The sequence below is a fragment of the Ursus americanus genome, chromosome 7 (genome assembly GCF_024610735.1).
Source record: "Ursus americanus isolate L20-20 chromosome 7, mUrsAme1.1.p, whole genome shotgun sequence".
Taxonomy (NCBI): domain Eukaryota; kingdom Metazoa; phylum Chordata; class Mammalia; order Carnivora; family Ursidae; genus Ursus; species Ursus americanus.
Genome location: NC_142133.1, coordinates 21,849,465 through 21,872,484, shown reverse-complemented (window position 1 = coordinate 21,872,484; position 23,020 = coordinate 21,849,465). Strand labels below are relative to the sequence as shown.

The 23,020-nt window shown below is 44.9% G+C and overlaps 3 protein-coding genes across 7 annotated transcripts in view; 2 read left to right on the top strand and 1 right to left on the bottom strand.

Annotated features, from left to right (window-relative positions):
- PSME4 (proteasome activator subunit 4) overlaps window positions 1–4,833 on the top strand; it is a 103,984-nt gene extending 99,151 nt beyond the window's left edge. For both annotated transcript variants that reach the window (XM_087863397.1, XM_045787973.2), the window contains 4 exons: window positions 751–913; window positions 1,815–1,948; window positions 2,646–2,784; window positions 3,290–4,833. In XM_087863397.1, the coding sequence (XP_087719523.1) occupies window positions 751–913; window positions 1,815–1,948; window positions 2,646–2,780 (432 nt within the window). In that variant the 3' untranslated portion in view covers window positions 2,781–2,784; window positions 3,290–4,833. The remainder of the gene's footprint in view (window positions 1–750; window positions 914–1,814; window positions 1,949–2,645; window positions 2,785–3,289) is intronic.
- Window positions 4,834–7,581: 2,748 nt separating this feature from the next.
- Window positions 7,582–16,169, top strand: GPR75 (G protein-coupled receptor 75). Of its 2 annotated transcripts, XM_087863390.1 has the most exons (3): window positions 7,582–7,745; window positions 10,717–10,728; window positions 11,991–16,169. In XM_087863390.1, the coding sequence occupies exons 1-3, from the start codon at window positions 7,639–7,641 to the stop codon at window positions 13,633–13,635; spliced, it is 1,764 nt and encodes a 587-aa protein (XP_087719516.1). In that variant the 5' UTR covers window positions 7,582–7,638; the 3' UTR covers window positions 13,636–16,169. The 2 variants fall into 2 exon arrangements, with proteins under 2 accessions (XP_087719516.1, XP_087719515.1); XM_087863389.1 differs by lacking the exon at window positions 10,717–10,728 and having other exon boundaries at window positions 7,634–7,763; window positions 11,915–16,169.
- Window positions 16,136–23,020, bottom strand: part of ERLEC1 (endoplasmic reticulum lectin 1) — a 38,736-nt gene continuing 31,851 nt past the window's right edge. The window contains exons 14-15 of one of the 3 annotated variants that reach the window (XM_045787969.2): window positions 21,634–21,740; window positions 16,136–16,881 (exon numbers count right to left, since the gene is read on the bottom strand). In XM_045787969.2, the coding sequence (XP_045643925.2) occupies window positions 16,797–16,881; window positions 21,634–21,740 (192 nt within the window). In that variant the 3' untranslated portion in view covers window positions 16,136–16,796. Of the gene's footprint in view, window positions 16,882–21,633; window positions 21,741–21,760; window positions 22,671–23,020 lie in introns of those variants that run through there. The other 2 variants (XM_087863391.1, XM_087863392.1) reach the window with 2 other exon arrangements.

Here is a 23,020-nt window from a genome sequence, read left to right as displayed (position 1 = left end):
AAACTGTCAAACTAAAACGTTTAAGAAAAAACCTTTTGAAGCAATGAACAGCAAAATATATAAGTGGGATTTTTTCCCAAATTATTACTGCCTATCTTTATGAACGTTTAGCAGGGATTTTGTGAGATCTATGAGATGATAGCATTTTCCTGGGTTTTTTTGTTTTCCCAAACCTTGAGTTCTTATTCCATTTTGAAATGGACTGTTCTCTACTCTGCATTTGGTACTTCAGTAAACTGGGTTTGTAGTCTGCCAGCAGCCTGCGAAATTCCTAAGAAGTAAATTGGGTATAAATCTCCCCAACATACGCCAACTATACAAAGTGACTGTTCTATAGCTGTGTTCGTTCGGCCGAAAACAGCAGCAGTAGTTTTAAGAGATGTGGAGTCCAGGAGAAAATTCATTTTCATGTTAGGCTCTGGTGCTGCTTTTACAGTTCCAGCCCTGAGAAGGACAACTGCCCGTCAGTGGGGAAATAATTCATGGAGAAACTTAATTTTGTGTGCAATAGTTAAGCATTTACTTTGCGCAGCCCTGATGTAGCGGCTCTCATCCATTTTGCGGTCCCAGACCTGTTGAGAATCGGATGAAATCTCCCGGAAGAACCGGCGTAAGAGCATTTACACAGTTTGCACAGCGAAGTCTGGGAAAGCGCCCCGTCCCCGCCCGCTCCCACCGCCACCCCCCAGCCTCCAGCATTCCCCTGAGGGTTAGGGTCTCCGCTTCTAAAAGAAGTGATTATCTCTGCAGGTCCGGGAAATGGCTGCTACCACGTTAAGCGGTCTGTTACAGTGTAACTTCCTTACCATGGACAGTCCTATGCAGATCCATTTTGAGCAACTTTGCAAAACGAAACTACCGAAGAAAAGAAAGCGAGACCCTGGTTCCGTAGCAGATACGATTCCTTCTGCAGGTAACTGTGCTGGTGTAAAATACCCACTAGTAGTTTCAGGTCTTTGTTATCCCGAATGGCATTATTTACAATTCTCATATTTCGTATTCCTTTTTTATTAACTTCAGTTCCCCAGGCACCATATTTCATGTATACACATAACAATACACACACACACACACACACACACACACACACACACACACAGAACTTTAATGAAAAACAGGAGAATTTGAAAGGAGTAACTACTATCCCTAGAGAAAGAATAGAGGTTTTAAAAAAAGAAAGGAGGCCCTCTAGAATACACATTGCCGCTCTGTTTTGAGAAATACAGACATTCCTCACATACAGTATGTTTACCTCATGGATTGATCCATTCTGTGGATCCCATCCAGAAAAGTAGGGTCCAGTTTTGATCAGAGATTGTTTTAGGATCGATTGCACTTTTGCATATGGCTTTGAATTGATCAAAACTATTACTGTGCAAGTTCTAGCAAGTCTGTGACACATTTCTTTTTTTCTTTTTTTTTAAGATTTTATTTATTTGACAGAGAGAGACACAGCGAGAGAAGGAACACAAGCAGAGGGAGAGGGAGAAGTAGGCTTCCCGCTGAGCAGGGAGCCCAGTGCGGGGCTCGATCCCAGGACCTTGGGATCATGACCTGAGCCTAAGGCAGACGCTTAACGACTGAGCCACCCAGGCACCCCTGTGACACATTTCTGACCTCATTGAGGGACAGCTTCTAGTTCAGCCTCAGAGTCCTGTCTTTGCTGTGTGTGCACACAGATACATTTTAAATGCAGAAATTAACACATTGACGACAACTAGCTTAATTGAAAACTAATTTTATTTCACTGTGACGTGCAGTAGAGTCGTGTAAATATCTGCACATATATTGGTGGGGTTTTTTTGTTTTTTCAGAGTTGGTCAAACGTCATGCTGGGGTGCTGGGTCTTGGTGCCTGTGTTCTTTCTAGTCCCTACGATGTTCCCACCTGGATGCCCCAGCTCCTTATGAATCTCAGTGCACATCTGAACGATCCGCAGCCTATTGAGGTAAAAGTCTTCCTTGGTCGTTTCTTTGCACACATATTATATCAGTGATGTTTTTGTACGAAAATCTTTTACTAGTAATTTCCTATTCACTCTGGACCTTCTGCTTTGATAAAGCTACTGCCGCGACTACCTCGGCTGGGGCTAAGCCTACTCGACGGTAATCAGTAAGAGCTTGTGGAGGCCTTGCTTTCTATATACTTGAGATCTTTTAGTAGCAAGGAAATTACTAAAGCGTCTGTCTTCCCAGTCCAGTGGAAGTAAAACATTGTCAGTGTTGTCAGGATAGTTAATCTTTTTACTTATTTACTAACATTTTATATCTAGGAAGTATCTAACTGGGAGCTAATATGAAACAGGAAATTGTGATGGTATTATTTAGAGAACAGCTGTGTCTAAGCGACTGCAAAGACCAATGACTTTGTCTTTCTCACTTAGGAAATAGACGTAGGTGTGTATTGAAACTGGTTTAATAACATGGTGTAAGTGCCAGGATCTTGTCCTAACGCACAGCTAGTCATTTTAAAGAAGTGAGCTCGGTGGCTTTGCGAAGTTAGAATTGGTTTGTTGGTTTTGTGGTACTCGGTGAAGTGTGAGATCTGAAGTTTAGAGGGATTTTTACATAGCTAAAGTTATCCGAAATATAATCCTCATCTTTCAGAGGTTAAAATAAAATGTATGTGGGTTGCCTACTCTACAGATGACTGTAAAAAAGACCTTATCCAATTTCCGAAGGACACACCATGACAACTGGCAAGAACACAAACAGCAGTTCACAGATGACCAGCTGCTTGTTCTCACCGATCTCCTTGTGTCACCGTGCTATTATGCATAGAAGGGTAAGTTGGCAAAATGCTGAGTTTAAGAAGTCTGACGTCCTCAGGCAGATGTCATTGGTTTAATGATTGAGACATGGGTGCTTACAAGATTTTTCTTTTTGCTGACGTTCTTAGATGTCCTTATTTAGATGATAAAAAAATGTGTTAATGTGACTTTTGCTGTGACCAGTGGAAGTAGTCCCCAGAGAATTGATGTGACTGCTTTTGGACCTTTATCGATGAGTGGGCTTAGTAGCCTGGGAATGGTTAGTTAAAAGAAATCTTACTCTTCGTTGCCTCCTGAGTGGGGCCTGGGCATTTGGGGTTGCCCTAAGAACCCTAGGTTATATACTGTTAGGAGAACATTGCATCTGGATTCTTAAGTATTTCTTTTTCATCCTGAATTAAAGAGGAGAACGCAGACACCTTTCCACTAGGTTAAGAAGAAGAAAGGAAATTTCACTTACCGAGCTTTAAAGGTGGATGTCCTGTTGTCTAACTGAGATTTTTTTCCTCCCTGATACAGATGAGTAGTCCTCACTTCAAGCTCTTTTCATCAAAAATTCCAGATCCTCAGGTGCCATCTGTGGCGGCTCTCTGCAGGTTTTCAAACTCTGCCTCTGTTGAGCTCTCATCATTTTGGTGGCTTCTGTGTTTGGTCTCATTAGTCTCCGTTCCACAGGTTCTCAGCTGCCATTTGATTACCTAACTTGTCTGGAAGTGTCTCCAGAACATTGATCACTTTTTCTTTGAGACATCTGACAAAGCCACAATGTCTCAGACTAGAAATAATTACCCAATATGATCATGGCATCCAAGACCAAACAGAGTCTAGGAACTCATTAAGAAACAGTTTACTTGTAACGGAGAATACTTATCTGTAATACAGGTCCCGTCATTTCATTCATCTCAAATTATTTTGAATTTCTTCCAAATGGCTGTTGGGTGTAGATGGTAGTAGGGCTGTGGGCCATAAATCGAAGCCTTTGAGAGCCTTGGGTCTGGAGAGCCATGAAGAGGGAAGGAAAAGAGGGCAAGTCTGGAACCTAACCAAGGACCTGATGGAGTGTCCACCAAGACGCAGGAGTGAGGTCTGTGTCCACGTGCTTCCCACAGACTCTGGAGGCTTTGGTGCTGATCAGAAAGAGCAGTTGCTGAAAAACTGGGGGTTTGGTGAATAAATTTTTGATTGATTGTTGTGTGTGTATACAATGTGTGATTTTGAAAATAAACAACAACAACAATAAAAACTCTGACTGGTTGATTTTTACCTGTATTCTTTACATATACTGTTTGATCAACCCTCTTCGAAAACTGTTATACTTCAGCTAATGGAAGACTGCTGTGTTTGTGGAAATTCTGTAAGTTTTTTTTTCTTTTTTCTCTTTTTTCTTTCTTTTTTTTTTTTTGCCTGCAGAATCGTTGAGAGACTATAAGTCTTTATATTTAACTGACTTGTTTATTAATAAATGTTATATAGATGTAAAAGACTGTATAAACTGTAGAGATAGCATTGGCAAGACTTTGTACAGATGCAACCTTTTACACAGCATTGTGTAATTAATTTGTAAAGATTCACATGTAGCTCTTTATTGTAGTGATTTTTTGGCTTTTGTACCAATTGAATGCCATTTTTTTGTGTTTTTAAATTATTTTCTCTATCTTTTCATGTTACAAAAGCTGAGGTGTGGGGATTTTGTTTGAGTTCATTTATGGTTAGAATGTCTGGATTTTTATGTAACATTTTGTGTGCATCCCTAAATGCAAACACCACATGTTTGCCTATGACAAGTTTATAGAATGCAAGGTATCTTCTAGGTTAAAGTAATTCACAAGTTGGTGAATGTCATCTTGCAACACACCCTGTACAGTCTTCCTTAAAGGAACACTACAGTATATTTTTTAGCATCTACTTGCTGAATGACTCCCTACAGACCTAAGCACAGCAGAGGTCCTGGTACAGTATTGAACTGTCGGCGTACACAGGCGTGATCCCTGTATAGAGTAGTGCCAAACTGATGATTTCAATTGTGTAACTAGTTTAAAACCCAATAAATGGATTGTTTTTAACACCTGGCTTTTGTCTTCATTAAGAAGAGAAGACAGTTCTGTAGGCAGTGATTCTCATGGATTCCTTTTGCATCCACAGAGCGGGATCCATAAATGCATGCCCTCTAACCAAACCGAATTCTCTAGATCAGACTTGTCCAGTGCAGTAGCCAGTAGCTAGCTATATATAAATTAAAATCTCATTTCCTCAGCCTCAGTAGCCACATTTCAAGTGCTCATTAGCCATTTGTGGCTAGTGGTTTACCTTAGTAGCACAGGTGAATGTTTTTTTTTATCACAGAAAGATCTGTTGGGCGGCGTTGGTCTAGATGGATTCTCAAATTGATGTGCCTAAGAATCACATGGGGACTTCGTTAAAATGGGAATTTTAATTTCATGCTGCTAGCTCATGACACCGATGCCTGGCCCTCAGGTCACAGTTTAAGTAGTGAGGCTTTACATTCTATATTAACCATTTTGGCTTTTTCTAAAATAAGCTGTATGAAACTATGCCTTAGCAAGGTGCCTAAAGTGGGAACTTTAAAAGATACTGGGCACGTGCTGTGACATCTTGGGCTCAGAATTTCTCTGGTTGGGGCTTGGGTGTCACTATCTTTTTAAAGATCTTATTTTTAGAGCTTGCTTGCGTGAGGTGGGGGAGGGGCAGAGGGAAAAGAGAATCCCAAGCAGTTGCCCTGCTGAGCACGGAGCCCCTTGCCTTGCTCCACGCGGGGCTCAATCCCAGAACCCTGAGACCATGAGCTGAGCTGAAAAGAGTCCAACGCCCAACCTACTGAGCTCTCCAGATGCCCCAGGCGTCAGTGTCTTTTAAAAGCTCCATATGTTTCAGTTGTGCATCAGAATTGAGAACTTCTGGTGAAGGTTCTTAAGGCCCACTGTAGACCTAGAAACAGGGTTAATTTGAGTTTCTAACATTTGCCCCAGGTGATTGACACCAGGTGTAGATCCCCCGATCTGGTTATACTGTGAATGGCTTGATTCCCTAAATTTTCTACCAGTGGCCTCAAGACTTAAAGGGATACGAGAGAGAAAAGGGGTGGGTGGCTATGTTGTCTAGGGTAGTTCTTAACTTATGTTGTGTTAAAAGGATGGAGGACAGCAGCAGGAACAATGTTAAGGATGGGGAATTCAGGCCGAAGTTGAGAAGTCACTGCTGTTTGGGCATGGGAGAGACTCAAGGTAGGTTTCTAGGTCGGGGAGGGGGGAAGGTCTGTCTTTGAGGTTGTCACGGTTAATCTAGTTTCTGAATGGATCCTTTAAAAAACAAGACTTTGCAAATTATGTTTCAGTACTTAGGAAGAAAATGTACCCACCTAGTCTCTTAATGGGAATGAAAGTTTTGGTGAAAAAAGGATGAGAGAGCTGTTCTCAGAAACTCCCGATACTTGGCATTGCCGAGCCCTTTAGATTGTAGCCCAGTTCTGGTTAGTAACGCGGCCAGAGAGGATTACTGAGGAATTTTGTTTCACTGAAAAATCAACTTTTTCTCATTGTCTTCATAGTTATTCTTGTGCACAAAGGCCATTGTCTTATTAATTTAATATTATGTTCAGTATTTCCCTATCATTGAGCATCAAGGTTTTCAGTTTTCTCTACTACAAATTACATTGCAATGAATATTTTCATAACTTCGGGGCGTCTGGGTGGCTCAGTCGGTTAAGCGTCTGCCTTCCTGATATCAGGATCCTGCGATCAAGCCCCAAGCGGGGCTCTCTGCTCAGAGGGGAGTCTGCTTCTCCCTCTCCCTCTGTGCTTGCTCGCTCTCAAGTAATTAAAATCTTTTTAAAAAATATTTTCATAACTTCATGCTTAAAACCTTTTTCTTCAATTATTTCCTCAGGATAAATTTTGAGGAGTAAAATTTTAGGTCAAGAATCTAGATACTGTAATTGCTCTGATATGTTGTTTTCCTCCACCCGCACGTTACCAGTTTGCATTGTCAATGATAGTATTTTAATGCTGGTTTCCCTGCAAATTGATAGTCCTTTCTTTTTTTTTTTAGATTTATTTAAGAGAGTGGGGGGGGAGGGGGAGAGGGAGAGAGAATCCCAAGCAGACACCCCGCAGAGTGCAGAGCCCCACCCGATCTCACGCCTGGGTCCTGACCTGAGCCCAACATCAAGAACGCAATGCTTAGGCGCCTGGATGGCTTGGTCGTTAAGCGTCTGCCTCCAGCTCAGGTCAAGATCTCCAGGTCCTAGGCTGGAGCCCCGCATGGGGCTCCCTGCTCAGCGGGGAGCCTGCTTCTCCCTCTACCCCTACTCACCCCTGCTCTTGCGCCCTCTCTCTCAAATAACAAAATTTTTTAAAAAATAAATTGTTATGATGTCTTCATTTACAAACTCTGTCTCAAAGTACCGAACTGGACGATGACGCCAGCTGAATCTAGGAGGCAGAGCGTTAGCCGCAGCGCCGAGAGGAAGGCCGGGACACCGAGGGGAGCCCCGCCACCCGACCGTCCCACGCTCTCCGCCCGCTAAGGCCATGGCGGGGGCGGTGGGGGGCGCGTTCCCGGCCTGCGGCTCAGTCCGCAGGCCCCCTCTAGCTCTGCGCGCCAGCTCTCGCCCGCCTCCGAGCCCAGGTCCCCGCACCGCGGAACGGCGAGCCCAGCCCGGGCAGCGGCGCGGCGTGGGGGGCGGAGGGCGGGGCGGCGGCAGCGGCCAGCCCCGGGCACCCGGGGGCCCGCGAGCCGCTGAGGGCGCGGGGGGCAGGCGGGCGCCGGGGCTTGAGTGTCCGGCGGAGGGGGCGGCGCCCTCGGCGTCTCGGTGACTGCGCCTCGGCGCCCCCGGCTCGGCGGCTCCCGGGATGCGCGGAGGCGGCGGCGGCGATGGCGATGATGCCTCGAGCCCGGCCTCGTCCCGGGCGGCTGGCGGCGCTGGGGTCCGGGCTGCGAGATGGAGGAGGGGGGCGGCGCTGCGGCCACCGGGCAGGTGAGAGGCCGCGGGCCCCGGAGGAGGACGCCCCGCGGGGGCCGGGAGGGCCGGGCCCCGGGAAGCCGACGGTTTAGGAGGAGCGCGGTTGCGCTGCTCCAGGCCCGGCCGCCGCGCACCTGCCCTCCTGGCGCGGCCTGCAGGGAGCCATCTCGCCCCTGCCTGGCCGGCTCCCGGGCTCTGCCGGGCCGCGAAACCCGTTCCCCACTGCCCATGCCCTGCCTGAGCCCTCCGCACCCCACCATCCCTCTGCCGATTCTCTTACAAGCTTCCTGGTCCGAACTAGGCCCTCCTTACCTTCCGCACCCCGGGGAGCACCCACCCACCGCCTGTCCCTGGCTGGGGTCGCTCTCGCCTCCCCAAAGCCTCTCTCTCCATCCCCAGACGAGGGGCCTCCCTCATCCACCGACCCTACCCCAACCCGTCAGCTGCTCCAGGGTTCAAGAGGTAGTTGAACTGGGGAGAAAGAGCGTGGGCTCTGAAATCAGATAAATCTGACTTGTATCTTAGTGACCTTGGGCAAGTCATCTAACTTCCCTGAGGTTTTCCTGATCAACACAAATAAAATGGGGATAATAATAGTACAGAACCTTGCTCTCTGTGAGGATTAGACTGTGAAAATGCCTGGCCTCGAGGAATTTAAGGCATTATGAGGGGGAAAAAAATGAGTTGGAAGAATCCAAGCCACGAACTAACTTGTAAAAGCTCAAACAAAATGTTTTCATATGTACTAAAATATTAAGATAGCACCCTAGATTATCATAGGCTCTTAACACATCTTAGTGAGAAATCATGGACACTGTACACCAATTTTCACTTCCTATTCCTTGCTTACTAGTTACTTTAGGGTCCCTCCTCCGTAGTTGTAACAAGATGCACATAGACGTGAACTCATTCTTACTACGGCGAACGTGCCTGCTTAAGACTGGTGTTCCAACTTAAAATTTTTGATTTTACAATTTTAATCACCTACTTATGGTGCCAGAAATAAAGAAAAGCTGGTATGCTTGCATTGAAAAGAACGTTGGTAATCTGTATTTACTATTTAGGAGTACCAAATAGGTATTCATTTACTCCCCCCCCACCCCCGCAAATCATTGAGTTTTACAGCGCTACCATCGTAACTTCGTTCAAAATTGTGATCTCAGCCTCCTCTTTCTTCAAAGTCCCAGAAGTGGGTTTACTTTTCCTCCATTTCCTCCTTTGCTCTTAAAGTTTCTCTGCCAAAACCTTTATTTCTGTTCTGTGTTCTGCTTTTCCTTTTCTTCCTAGCCTCTCATTGCTTTTTTTCTAATGATCCAATGAGAAGGATTTATAATTACTTTATGCCAGAACCATAATTATCAACCTTGCCTGAAGGTACAAAGAAGTGTGTGTGTGTGTGTTCATATTTTGAGTTCCAGGAACTTACAGTTGGGTAGGGATTGTAATACCTACTTCATAGGATTATACTGGGCCTGAAGTAAAGTTTGATGGCTTATGTAAAGCTTCTGGAACGTAAATGCTAACCGCCCAATAAGCGAAGGCTGCTGTAACTGTCTTCTGACCCGTGGAATGCCCTTGATCTCGCTGTTGTTGAGTTAAGGCAGTGATGCCGAGTGTAGCTATAGGCAGCACCTGCTTAGCTTCCAATCCATGCCCCTACCGCTTTCAGTTAGGAGCTCGCTCTCCAACTCAGTTTCCTTATCTGTAAAATGGGGATGCGTTATACTGTCTCAGGGTTGTGAGGATTCAGTAAGTTAATAGTATGGCACATTGAGGACAGCGCCCGCACATCATAAGCACTCAGCAAAGTTAACATACTATTAATGGTACTGATAATTATATTACTGACCTAGAATTCTTTTTTGAACATCTGAAAAATTTTAAATATATTGAAAAAATTATAACTGTGCAGAAAGTGGAAGTTTATCCTCAGCTCCTCCAAATCTTTTTTTCCCCCTGCCTCTTATTCTTGACTAATGTCAGTGCCTCATCATTATCCCATCTTCCCCTTGACAGTAATGTTTCCAAATATCTCCTAGCCTGTGGTCTCCATAATTTATCACCTTTTTTCTTCATTACTACCTACCTACTTGATATTTCTCTTAGCATCAATTCCAGATGCTTCATTCTTCTAATTTCCCAAACCAAATTCCTGCTCCCATCTTCAGCCCTGTTCATTTCCCTGCCTCCAAAGAGGAAACCCTTCTGGGGCAGGAGGATTGCTAGAAACAATAGTATTGCCTCTCTCTGCCTTCCTGCCGCCTCAAATTGAGTTTTCTTTGCTACTTCTTTTATCATCAGCTAATCCCAATCCTCCAATTAACAATGAAAAAACAAATAGTAAAAGGTTGTCTTTTTTACTACATAGCTATCAAAAAGGATTCAGAAGCAGGCCCATGGTCTTTAAGTGAAAACAGTAAGCTATCCATTATTTTTTTATTCTAATCAAGAAACAGGTGGTTGGGGTTTATATTTTTCTCTCACAGAACTTTTATAAGGAAAGTTTTATACAGAAAAGCTAGTCTCCCTTGCCAGTGGAGAAATTCATCATATTGTCGTGATTTGACAATATGTTCGACCATTGAGAATAAAGAAGAGGCCATCTTCTTCCTTCATAAAGAATATCCATTAGGTGTATGGACCTCCCTAGGATTGAAACTTGTCCAGTATTCACTGGCATAGCCATACCTGCTACTGAATGCTGAGAGACTTCCATTTGGGTGGTTCATAGCTGCTGCTCAGAGCCCCTGAGTTTGGGGCTCTGAGCAGTAATCCTTCATGGCCCTGGCCTCTCTTCTCTGTGCCCCACGACCCAGCAACTGAAAGGTTAACCCCTGGCACAGCCGGAGGCCTCTGGGACCCAGCTGGAGCCGGTGGTTAAATATTTGGAACATCACCCCTGGACCTCCCCAGTGCCATTGCTTATTCCTAAAATGCTGGATGCAAGCAATACCTTTGAGTTGTCAAGAGCACTGCGCCAGTCTCTAAGGAACGACTTCAGCTGTCCCTCTGGAAGCATCCTTCAGAGCAGAGTGGGCCCTGGGCCACACAGGGCTTTGGGATTTGGAACAATCCAAGATGTGTGAATGTACCTTAAATCTCATTGAAAGAAAAAAAAAAGTTTAAAAGAATAAAGGGCAAGAAGAAAAAGAAGTTACTGTTTTAAAGCGGTGGCTAGGTCTTACTCCTCTGTCTACCCACAGGACCTAGCGTAAAGCTGGCATAGAGCGTGCACTGGTCAACGTAAACTGAGCCAACCGCTGCGTGAGTGGGGCTGTGCCTCCTGCTTCGTCCTGAGGATATTGCTGTTGGAATAATAACTCACCTTGGTACAGAGAGTTGACTTTGCACCTCGTAAATCTCAAATATAATTGACATCCTTCAATGCTTTCATTTTTTCCTCTCAAATGTAGTCCCGCACAAAGTTTTTTCCAAAGGAAGATAGGGAGTTGGCCAAGAAATTACCAGCAGGCAGAAGAAATAACACATAATGGAAAATAAAGGCTTGTTCCTAGGGAAAGAAAGAGGATTTGTTAGCGATTTGTGGGGGCCACAGGATACTTCAGCAGTGCCCTCTGGCTTGTATCTCAAGCACGTGCTGTAAGACCTCCTGTCCTCCCAGCCTGTCTTCCCCCTAGTCCCTGCCCTGCCCCTTCCCCCCAGTTCTCCTCACCTCCTCCTCACCACCACTCCCTTCAGCCTCTCTCAGCCGCCACCCCAGGTGGATTAGGTTTCCCTTCTCTTACTTCCGCAGCACTCTGCTGTCATCTGACTTACATCAGGCTCTCAGTAGAGTGTGATCTCTTCAGTGCAGAAGTTATGTTCTTGGATCTCCAGTGTGAGGCACCGCAGTATTTCTAAAAGTAACATTTGCATACCCTCCAATCAGAAACTCAAAGGGTGGGGCCCAGGAATCTGCTTTTTCTAACCCACTCTCCAGGTGATGCTTAAACGATTTTGATTTTGCAAATCTCTGTGCCAGGAAACCTGAAATTAGCTGAAGGAATGTATTTTGAGGTGTTTGTGTCTTTTCTGTGTTGGGCCTCGAGAGGAGAAATGCTTTCTCTGCGTCAGGACTAAAAAACTCTAGTCCATTTGTACAAAATCGTGAGATCACTCTGCTTGCTACATTAATTCTGTCTCTGGATGTGCGTTTCTGTGCACAGGCTTTTCTGCCTCGGGCCTCTTTTGTCACATGCAGCGCAGCCGTGAGTCGCGGCCCTGACTCCCCTGCCCCAGAAGGAAGAGGCCGTCGTGTGTGAAGATGAACTCCACGGAGCCCCTGGACGATGCTCCCAATGGCACGTTGCTGCGCGCGCCTCGCTCCCAGGGAGGAAACGGCACCGCCGTCCCGGGGGACCTCCAGCACCTCATCCACACGGCCACTTTGGTCACCTGTACTTTTCTGCTGGCGGTCATCTTCTGCCTGGGCTCTTACGGCAACTTCATCGTCTTCTTGTCCTTCTTTGATCCAGCCTTCCGGAAGTTCAGAACCAACTTTGATTTCATGATCCTGAACCTGTCCTTCTGCGACCTCTTCATCTGTGGCGTGACCGCCCCCATGTTCACCTTCGTGCTCTTCTTCAGCCCCGCCAGGGGCATCCCCGATGCCTTCTGCTTCACCTTCCACGTCACCAGTTCTGGCTTCATCATCATGTCCCTCAAGACCGTGGCCGTGATCGCCCTGCACCGGCTCCGCATGGTGCTGGGGAAGCAGCCCAATCGCACGGCCTCCTTTCCCTGCACCGTGCTTCTCACCCTGCTTCTCTGGGCCACCAGTTTCACTCTGGCCACCCTGGGCACCCTGAAAACCAGCAAGTCCCACCTCTGCCTTCCCATGTCCAGTCTGACGGCCGGAGAAGGGAAAGCCATCGTGTCTCTGTACGTGGTGGACTTCACCTTCTGCGTGGCGGTGGTGTCCGTCTCCTACATCATGATTGCGCAGACGCTGCGGAAGAACGCTCAAGTCAGGAAGAGCCCCCCGGTGATCACGGTGGACGCTTCCAGACCACAGCCTTTCATGGGGGCCCCCGGCAAGGGAGCGGGTGACCCGGGGCAGTGTACCGTGCCGGCTCTCTACAGAAACCAGAATTACAACAAGCTGCAGCACATTCAGACCCACGGATACACCAAGAGTCTTCACCAGATGCCCACCCCGGCGGCCAGCCGGCTCCAGCTCGTGTCGGCGGTCAACCTGTCCACGGCCAAGGACTCCAAGGCGGTGGTCACCTGCGTGATTATTGTGCTCTCCGTCCTCGTGTGCTGTCTTCCCCTGGGGATTTCCTTGGTGCAGGTGGTCCTGTCCCGCAGTGGGAGCTTCATCCTCTACCAGTTTGAACTGTTTGGATTTACCCTTATATTTTTCAAGTCAGGGTTAAACCCTTTTATATATTCTCGGAACAGCGCCGGGCTGAGAAGGAAAGCACTCTGGTGCCTCCAGTACGTCGGCCTGGGTTTTTTCTGCTGCAAACAGAAGACTCGACTTCGAGCAATGGGAAAAGGGAACCTTGAGATCAACAGAAACAAGTCCTCCCATCATGAGACCAACTCCGCCTACATGTTGTCTCCAAAGCCCCAGAAGAAGTTTGTGGACCAGGCTTGCGGCCCAAGTCATTCGAAGGAAAGTGTGGTCAGCCCCAAGATCTCGGCTGGGCATCAGCACCATGGGCAGAGCAGCTCCACGCCCATCAACACGCGGATCGAGCCGTACTACAGCATCTATAACAGCAGCCCCTCGCAGGGAGAGAGCCTCCCGCGGAACTTGCAGCCGGTGAACTCGTTCGGGTTTGCCAACTCCTATATCGCCATGCATTATCACACCACTAACGATTTAATGCAAGAATACGACAGCACGTCAGCCAGGCAGATCCCAGTGCCGTCCGTTTAGTGTCCTGGAGGCGGGAGCCCCTTGTGTAAACTGTTTTTGTTTCGGATACTAACCGATTTTCACTTTTGTGAGCCCAGCGGTAGATGAAAACTTCAAGACTCAGCGGAACACTTAGCAGTTACGATTTTCTTCTGTCTGGAGTATTAGCATCCATTGATTTGCTTTGCGATTTCTTGACGTTTTAAGATTTAATGTAAACATTTATTTAGGTTTTTACCCTGACCTGTGCTCAGATGTTTGGTACTAAACTTTCAAACAGATGCCAGGAATGATCATGCTAGTATATTAAAGGAAAATGAACTCATGGTGACCATCTGAGTCTGTGCTCGGGGTCTTCAAAGTACACATGAGCTGGATTTTTTAAACACTGTGAAGGTATGATCTTCACTGAGGTGAATTTTTTATTAATTGAACTATACATTTTGATTCTTGGAAGTGTTGAAATGGGGAACAATACACTTTTTTGGTAGCAGGCTTATTTGAATACATTATGTATTATCGCAACAGAGAACCCGAAATACGTTCTCGGTAATTACCTTACCCAAGACATACAGGCATTAGGTACTTTGCTTTCCTAAGACAGTCAGCCGAGAATTATGATGACTACCATTTCTTATTATAGACTATTATTTTGTGTGAATTGACTAGCTGTATAGTTTTTTTTTCTTTTTAAAGAAGTATGCTCTTGCTTGCTAAAAATGAATTACTCTATTTTGGAATCAGCTTACCCAAGAGTCCTAGTGATTTCTGGGGGCAGAGGCACTAACTGTGGTCCTCCCAGCCAGGGTGTGGCGCTGTGGGAAGCAGTCTGGACTGCTCTCGTGTCTTAGGTGATCTTCATTATTGCTTAAGAAGGTGTGAGGATGAGATCGGAAGTATTTTGATTTATGCATTCCTTCTGTGTGAGGATGGTTTGCTAACAAGCTGACAAAGTATCTAAGTAACTCTTTAAAAATAATTTTTTTAGTCTTCGTTTAAATATCACTGTGGTGGAAAAATTCTTAAGATGATCTGTTTTCAAACTCATTGTGTTATTTCTCTCCCATGAATCTTGGCCATGGGCAATAAGGAAACCTGATTAAGTATTTCTATACCTAAAACTAATTTTATGATCTACTCTGTGATTCCTAGCATAACAACCGAAAATTCATATTTTTATGTAAAAATATTTTCATTATACAGTTAGCTTTTGAACTTGCTACAATTTTGGAACCTAGCTATTAGACTCAAGATGAGCATTAAGATCCCAAACCTATCTTTAGAAATTGTTACGTTCCGGAACTGTTACTGCAGGCTGGATGAAGGGTATTCAGTGTACAGCTCCCTCTCCAGGCTGTCCCCAAGTACAGGAGTGCTGCGAGGTGTCGAGAAGACAGCGGATGTCCCGCGGGAGCGCTGCGCGGCCCCATCCCACTGCCGCCTCCCAGCACCGACCAGTCACTCTGTTGGTGAGGTTTAAGTGTGAGATAGGGGTTCGATTTTATTTTTGAATTCACCTTTTAGGACTTTCTCCTTTCTCCTTTCTTCCTTCTCGCCTTTTCTTCCTTTATTTTGCTATTAAATTTTCTAACAGGAGAGAAAATAGCCACTCTGTCACATTTTTTTCTTGTTTGTAATTGAATGCTATTTTTGGAAGTCACTATAACCTATTTCAATTATGCTTTTATATTTTTAATACAACACTCTTTTCATTTATTAATACTCCCACGAGATAGGGTAATATATATTACCCCTTTTTAACAAAGAACTAAGAAATCTAATATCCTCTCCAAGATCATTTGAAGGGAATTCTAATTAGGAATTAGACATTTGTCTAAATTTAGAACTGGGTATTTATCCCAATAAGCCAAACAGCTTTATAATTACTAAGATTAATCAAGAATATACTTTTTAAAGTATCTCTTTTTTGGCTAGGCATTTCCAGTGTGATTCAATAAAAGATTTTTTTAAAAGTAATTTCTACTTGTAAAATTTGAGCTGACAGCCTTCTTGTACCACCTTTGAGTTTGAGATGACTTGATCCATCTTTGGGAGGTGAAAGTTATGGTATACAGAAAAGTAAGCATGCGCATATGAGGTGTTCAGTCTCTTTACGCTCATCAAGAAATTACTGATTTAACTTGCATGAAATATATGGTGGGCTAGATTCTTAGCCCTCCCTCACACCTATCTCTACGTCCATGTAGAGATACAGAGATAGATACAACTTATCTCTTCGTAAGTTACATATGTCTATCTATAGCAGGAGATATGGATAGACATATATAACTTCTCTCTAAGGGCTAAACTGAGAACTAAAAATAATGAGAATTCAGTTGAATTATGACTAATTATTAGCAGGGTACATTAATTAGTTCTCTTGATGCTTTACTGTGATGCAAAGTATGTGATGTATTTCAAACATTTTATAATTGTTCTGATGTTAACCTTTAGGCCAGATTTGTATTTCTGATGCTTTTAATGTTCTTTTAAAATAATGTTTGGAAAATAAAAATACTGAAAACCCTAACATTTCTGAACATCAGATTGCAGTACTATGACTTTCCCGTCCAATTATTTGAAAACCATCGGAGGAAAGTAGTGACGATTATTGCACAATGGATAACAATGTGTTGACCCTCAGCATTCTCTTCCTTAGATGAAGTCATTGTGGGTTTTTTGTTCTAATTTTTTTTTTAAGTAAGCTCTGTGCCCAATGTGGGGTTGAAACCCACAATCCGGAGATCAAATATCTCATGCTGTACTGACTGAGCCAGCCAGGTACCCTGAGTCCCCAGGATCTCTTCAATGGTTCCAGAGAGTTCTGTGGCTCAAGATCAGTGCTGCATCTGCCAGGCAGTGTTGACATCTCATCAAAAGTGGTATTTCCACTGTGCTTAATGTTTTTCTGCTTCTTTCTGTCTCTTGATTCCTTGAGGGCTTTGACAATCAGGGCAGAGGTGGAAGGTACCACTTCAATCTGGGCCTGTCTGTTCTGAATGGTCAGTTTCACTGTCACCCTCAGACCCTTCTGATCACCAATTCCCTTGGCGATGTCATCACCAACCATTTTTGGAGACAGACGCAGTGGGCCGATCTTCAGGGCCACGGCAGACATGGCACCAGCGTCCCCACTGGTGCACTGCAGGTACACGACTTCAGTATTGTTGGGGCCAAAAAATTTAGGCAGCATGGTGGAGGTGGCGGGTTTTGGATGAACCCAGATTCAGGATGACCAAAGACAGTTGTACTTTCGCCTCCGCCGAGCTAAAAACCAAAAGCAAAAATGAGTATCCTTGAATTGGTAATATATGTGGTGTGTATAAGCTGGGGATAAAGTTGAAAATTATGGTCCCTTGAAAAATAATTTAAGGATTTTTTTTAAAGGATCCTTCTTTGAAATTAATATTTTGAGTAGTTTCTTAGCAACTCTACATCCAGGAGCAATGCCCTCCTAATATTCCAGGTGGGAATTCTTTTACGAAGTGGGAAGCAGGCAGTAACAGACAGGCAGTGGCAAAGAAAAAGCAGCATGAGGTCCTGCAGAGTTAAGGCACAGAAGTGTTTTTTAAGATTTTTATTTTAAGTAGTCTCTACACCCAACATGGGGCTCGAACTCACAAGCCCAAGATCAAGAGTCCTGTGTTCTTCCAACTGAGCCAGCCAGGCGCCCTGGCACAGAAGCGTTCTTAAACAGCTCAGTTTTAGGGTCCTAAAAATGAGCATCTGTAAACCTCCCTTTTTCATTTTCAAGTTATTCACACCCCAGTTGGAAGATTTCCACTCTAGGCCACCAGCAGCACTCCTCGGGTGCTGGCAGTCTTGGGTTCCTGTCCAGATCTGACTTGTGATTATAGTGCATTCTTAAATAATTCTCCATAATCTAGCCAGGCCAGGTCCCGGAGTCTCCCCTTTCAAAGCCACCCTCTTCGTTCACGGTTCAGGGGCAATGTATACCTAGTGAGATTGTTGACTCCCAGAGAGACCTGCGTTTTCTCCCGTATCCAGTAAAAGCAGTTGTTTTTCTTTTCCATTAACAAAAGAAGCCTCTGGTCCCACCAGAGAAGCCTGCTCCATTGTCCTCCTACTGGAGCTGAAGGAAGGCCAAGAGTCGGTGAAGATCCCAGGCCCATGGGATGGTAAGAGAGACAGGCAGGCTGCCAGGAAAAGACTCATCTCCATCAGAGATCCAGGCTCTGGAGAGGCCAGGCTAGGCCTGGACTGAGCCTAGATCACAAAGCAGCAAGCTTCGCCGGTGGGAGGGCTGCGGGGGCAGGTGACTGCGGGATGAGGCTCAGTGGGCTCAGCCCAGCTGCACTGGCCCCAATGTGATGCGATGCAGGACAGCCAGTCACTAGCTGGAGCAAAGACCATGACCACTTGAAGCCAGATAGGATAATCTTTGAGGGGTTGAAGCAGGGAAAGGAGGAGAAGAAAGAGAGGATAACAGCCCCCTATTTCCTCCCCCCACCTCTAAAGATGGATCTATAAACTGAGAAGCAGGTGCTGGCAGTAATCATGGTAATTTTCCATCTTCTGGCTTTCCATACCATTTAGATGCTAATGGCACTCAATTTTATATCTCTAGTCCTAACCTCTCCCTGAACTCCATGCTGGGCTATCCAATTGCCTATTCAACATCTCCACTTGGATATCTAACAGGCATCTCAAATTTTAACATGTGCAAAACTGGACTCTTGATTCAACCCCACTCTTTACCAAACTTGGGTCTCCTGCTGTTTTATTATCTTGGTAACTGGCATGGCGATTACCCAGTTGTACAGCTCAATTTGCTCCCCTTGACTGTTTCTCTTGCACGTCACATCCAGTTCGTTGGGACAAACCCTGGATTATCCTGAAAATAAACTCTGAATCCAACTACTTCTTAGCTCTTCATCCCCATTCCCTCTAGCCCATGGGCCCATCATTTCTCACTCCGAGTATGAAACCCGCCTCATGCCATTTCCCAGCTTCCAGGCTCTTTCTCCTGTGGTATCCTTGCTTTGTAACTAGGGACACTTGGCAGGTAAATCATATTTGCCACTCTCCTGATTAAAACTTAGAATAAAATGTGAAGTCTGTGCCGTGACCTGTGTGGCCCTGATGATCCGGCCCTTGGTTTCCTCTCTGTCCCCATTTCCTTTGACTTGCGCCCTACCTAATGTGTTTGGGATGCAACAAGCTTTCTGGCTCTTTCTCACATGCCTCAGTTTTGTTCCCATGTCAGGGAATTAATTCCCCCAGAAATACTTCAGCCTGGAACGGTCTTCCCCAATGGCCTTTCCTAGTTGCCATATTCAACAGAGGTCTCACTCCATCACTGTCAATGCTTCTGCCGTTATTTTATTCTTTTCATGTTTCTTATCATTACTCAGCATTACACTACTGTATTAGTCTGCTTGGGTTGCCGTAACGAAATACCACAGCCTAGGTTGCTTAAGTAACAGAAATTTATTTTCTCATAATTCTAGAGGCCCGTCCAAGGTCAATACACCATCAGTGTTGGTTTCTTGTGAGGCCTTTCCCTGGCTTGTAGGAGGTCACCTTCTCATTGTGTCCTCACATGGCCTCTCTCTGTGCATGTAGGGAAAGAGAGGGTCTGGGGGAGGGAGGGAGATGAGTTGGGGGTCAGGGGCCCTTGGGGTGTCTCCTCTTCTTATGTGGACACCATTCCTATCAGATTAGGGCTCCATCCTTATGATCTCATTTACTCTTAATTAACTCCTTGAGCCTTATCTCCAAACAAATGAGTCACATGGAGATTAGAGCTTCAAATATAAATCTGGGGGAGGGCAGGTGGAGGGACACACAATTCGGTCCATACAGTTATGTATAATTGTTTACTGGCTGTTTCCCCATTAGAATAAAATGCTAATAGGGCAAAAATTTTGTCTATTTTGCTCAGTGCCATATCCCTAGTACCTTTTGGTCCTTGGCCCGGGTGAGCTTTAAGTGAGTAACTGTTAATGAATCAAAGAATAAATGATTGAATGGCTGAAGCCTGGAAGTGGTATCAACCCAAATCTCTGGCTGGCTGGCTTAGTTTCCCCATGTTTTCTGTTTTTCGCATCCCCCTCTACATTCCCAGGGTGCTTATCTGCAGGACTCTGATGAAAGGGGACATGGGTCTTGATTTAGGATTTCTGACTGTTTGCTCAGGGAACCAGCACTAAGGGCATCTTTCCCTAGGGGACCACCCTGGCTGCATTCATTCTCGCTGGAATTCTTTGGCTCATTATGCAACCCGAGGACATTGAAGATGAAACCCTTCAGCAACCACAGAAAGTTCAAGGAGAAAAGGGGTAACTGGTTCTTGGAGGGAGAGTAGGGAGAATACCAATTACTTTAAAGGATATGGCAATTTGAAAAAAAAAGGTTGCAGATTTAGTGAAATTCTGCTTTCCATAAAGAGATAGATGACAGGTAATCTCTCTAGGTCCAATGCCTTTGAGATTAATTCTGCCAAAGTAAAAGTATCACTTCATCGCTTATGGAGAATTAATGAATTTTCCCTCCTCTACTCCAATACACAGATAATTTTGCTTCTCTATAAATATACTTAGCTCGTGCCAAGATAAGTTCAGTTTGTTTCTCTGAGTTCCATTTATGTGAATGTTTCCCCTTTTGACACTTTCTTGAACCTCCAGCTGCTTGTAGCATGCTGATGAGTGGGACGCCCAGTGTGGGAACCTTGATTTTCATGCAGGGCCTGATGTTTTGCAAAATGCACCTTGTTCAGATGCCAGATAGACCTTAAAAAGTGGAGCAACCTACAAAGACTGCTTTATGCCTGTCTTCTGGGCCTCTGGCAGTAGGATAAGTTTCGTAACCTGGGTCAATGCTTAAGGTTCAACACATTTTGTATCTGACATTAGCAAGAGCTTTTGAAAGCTGCTTGCTCGTCTGTTTGGCTTTGGCAACAAAGTATGTCAAAGAAATGGTAAGAACTGATTTTATTATTAGTATTACAATGAGGAAAGATATGGCTGGGAATTGTGTTCTTCACAGAGAATCATACTGTTAGACACTTTCTTTGAGGAATTCAGAGTCCTTGGAACGGGAATGTTTTTAGTTCATGGAGTTGGAGGTGGAAAATTCAATTCTTTTCTTGACCTGAGAGATTGGGGGCTTTACTTCAATCATGGCCCCAAAATGGGGGAAATAGGGACACAGATACTGTCTTCTTGTTAGGGAGTGGTGCGGAATGTGAGTGAAAAGGCATACAAATGGGACACATCATTAATTCTCCCTTTTCTTTCCCAACCTTAATAAAACTGGGGAAAATACTGTTTTCCTCAAAGTACCAAACACTCAAAAATAAGAGCTGGTAGGAAACTCCTCGGAATTGTAGTTGGGGAAGATTTTATACGGTGTGGGTAAGAGAGGATGAGGGTTCATTCATTCATTCAGCAAATATTTGTTGAGTGGCAATGTTATGCAAGTTCTGAGGAAAAAGGTCTAAGAACGAAAATAAGATATTCTTTTTTTTTTAATTTATTTATTTGACAGAGAGACTGACAGAGAGAGACAGCAAGAGAGGGAACACAAGCAAGGGGAGTGTGAGAGGGAGAAGCAGGCTTCCTGCCGAGCAGGGAGCCCGATGCTGGGCTCAATCCCAGGACCCTGGGATCATGACCTGAGCCGAAGGCAGACGCTTAAGGACTGAGCCACCCAGGCGCCCTTTCAGGGGCAATATCTCAATTTTCAATGAGATATTCTTTACCAATAAATAAAAGATGAAGGAATTATTTTATCATTTACATAATAAATACAATCTGGTTCTAGATAAATTGCCAGTGCCCTTGCACTGTTTACCAACACCAAATGATTATCAAAGAAGGGAGGGTTTGATGACACTTAACCGAGCCAGAAATCCCAAGGTGACACCTTAATCTTAACTAGTGAGTCTCCTCTTGGCAGATGTGGGTTGCATTAACTTAAAGAGAAGTTAGTGGTGTTCCATGATTTAAGAAAAAAAAAAAAGTACTGTATGGGAAAAAACCGAGTACCATACGTTACCAAGACAAAAACCTGTCATTTCGCTCGGCACTTTGCTGAGCCCTTTGGGGGTGTTCCTTCAGGGGGGTGGTGATGGCGTGGAGAGGTTCACGAGGCAATAGCTGGTTCTGCGAATAGAAAGCACTATAGCATATTATTTACAAACGTGGACTCCACGGTCTGAATTGATTCCAATGCTGGCTCAGCCACATGCAGTACAGCTCCGCTTTGAGCCTCATTGTCCTCACCTGTGAGTTAAAGACAGTAAACTCGCCTCACAGGGTTGTGATCACAAGGTGTCCCAAGTGTTTAGCGCAGTGCCTCGTATTTAATCAATGTGCAGAAAGGGGCAGCTATCATTTTTATTATTATAAAAGCAGAGTCGGGATAGTCTATCATCTGAGAGTCAAGGAATAATGACTCAAGATTGTTCACAACTGGCTTTTTTGGGGGTGAAACACTTTCTTGCAGGTGGCTGACAAAAGGCTTTTCCAACAAATGATTTCCGTCCCTATGGCTTAAGAACACTAAAACCTATAAATACAAACACTAATCTAGGGGCGGGGCGCCTGGGCGGCTCAATCAGTTAAGCGACCAACTCTTGGTTCCAGCTCAGGTCATGAGATTGAGCCCCCCGTTGGGCTCCAAACTCAGTGTAGAGTCTGCTTGAGATTCTCCCTCTCTCCCTCTCCCTCTGCTCCTCCCCCTGCTCATGCTCTCTCTCTCTCAAATATATAATAAACTCTTAAAAAAAAAAAACAAACAACTAATCCAGGGGAAAATGACTCATCTCCTTGAGCAACTATTAACATTTCAAATCTATGGGTAATATTTAGAGCTCTGATAGAATTCTTAAATGCGTAAATCATGGGGCACCTGCGTGGCTTGGTTGGTTGAGTGTCTGACTCTTGGTTTAGGCTGGGGTGTCCTGATCTCAGGGTCGTGGGATCCAGTCCTGCCTTGGGGCTCTATGCTCAGTGGGGAGGCTGCTTGAGGTTCTTGCTGTCTTCCCCTCTCATTCTGCCCCTCCCCCTCTTGTGCTTGCTCTCGCTGTAATCCTAAAAAAAAAAAAGAATTCTTCAATGTGTAAATTTGCTTTTACTGCTATTAAGGACCACTGGTGACTAATTTGCAAACTAGTATCTAATTGAGGACATTGAAGCTATTAGAACCTAACAAAATTTGCTATTTGGGGGCTATATTTTGAGTGAATTTAGAGAATAGAGTAGATTTGACTAATCGGGTTTTAAACCCTAAGTTGCTGGACTTTCAAGGAAGTTTGAAAAAAAGTTATGTTTGGTGCTAAAGCACTTAAAAAAAAATTTTTTTTTATTTACTTATTCGACAGAAGAGAGCACAAGCAGGGGGAGCAGCAGGCAAGGGGAGAGGGAGAAGCCCCGACGCAGGG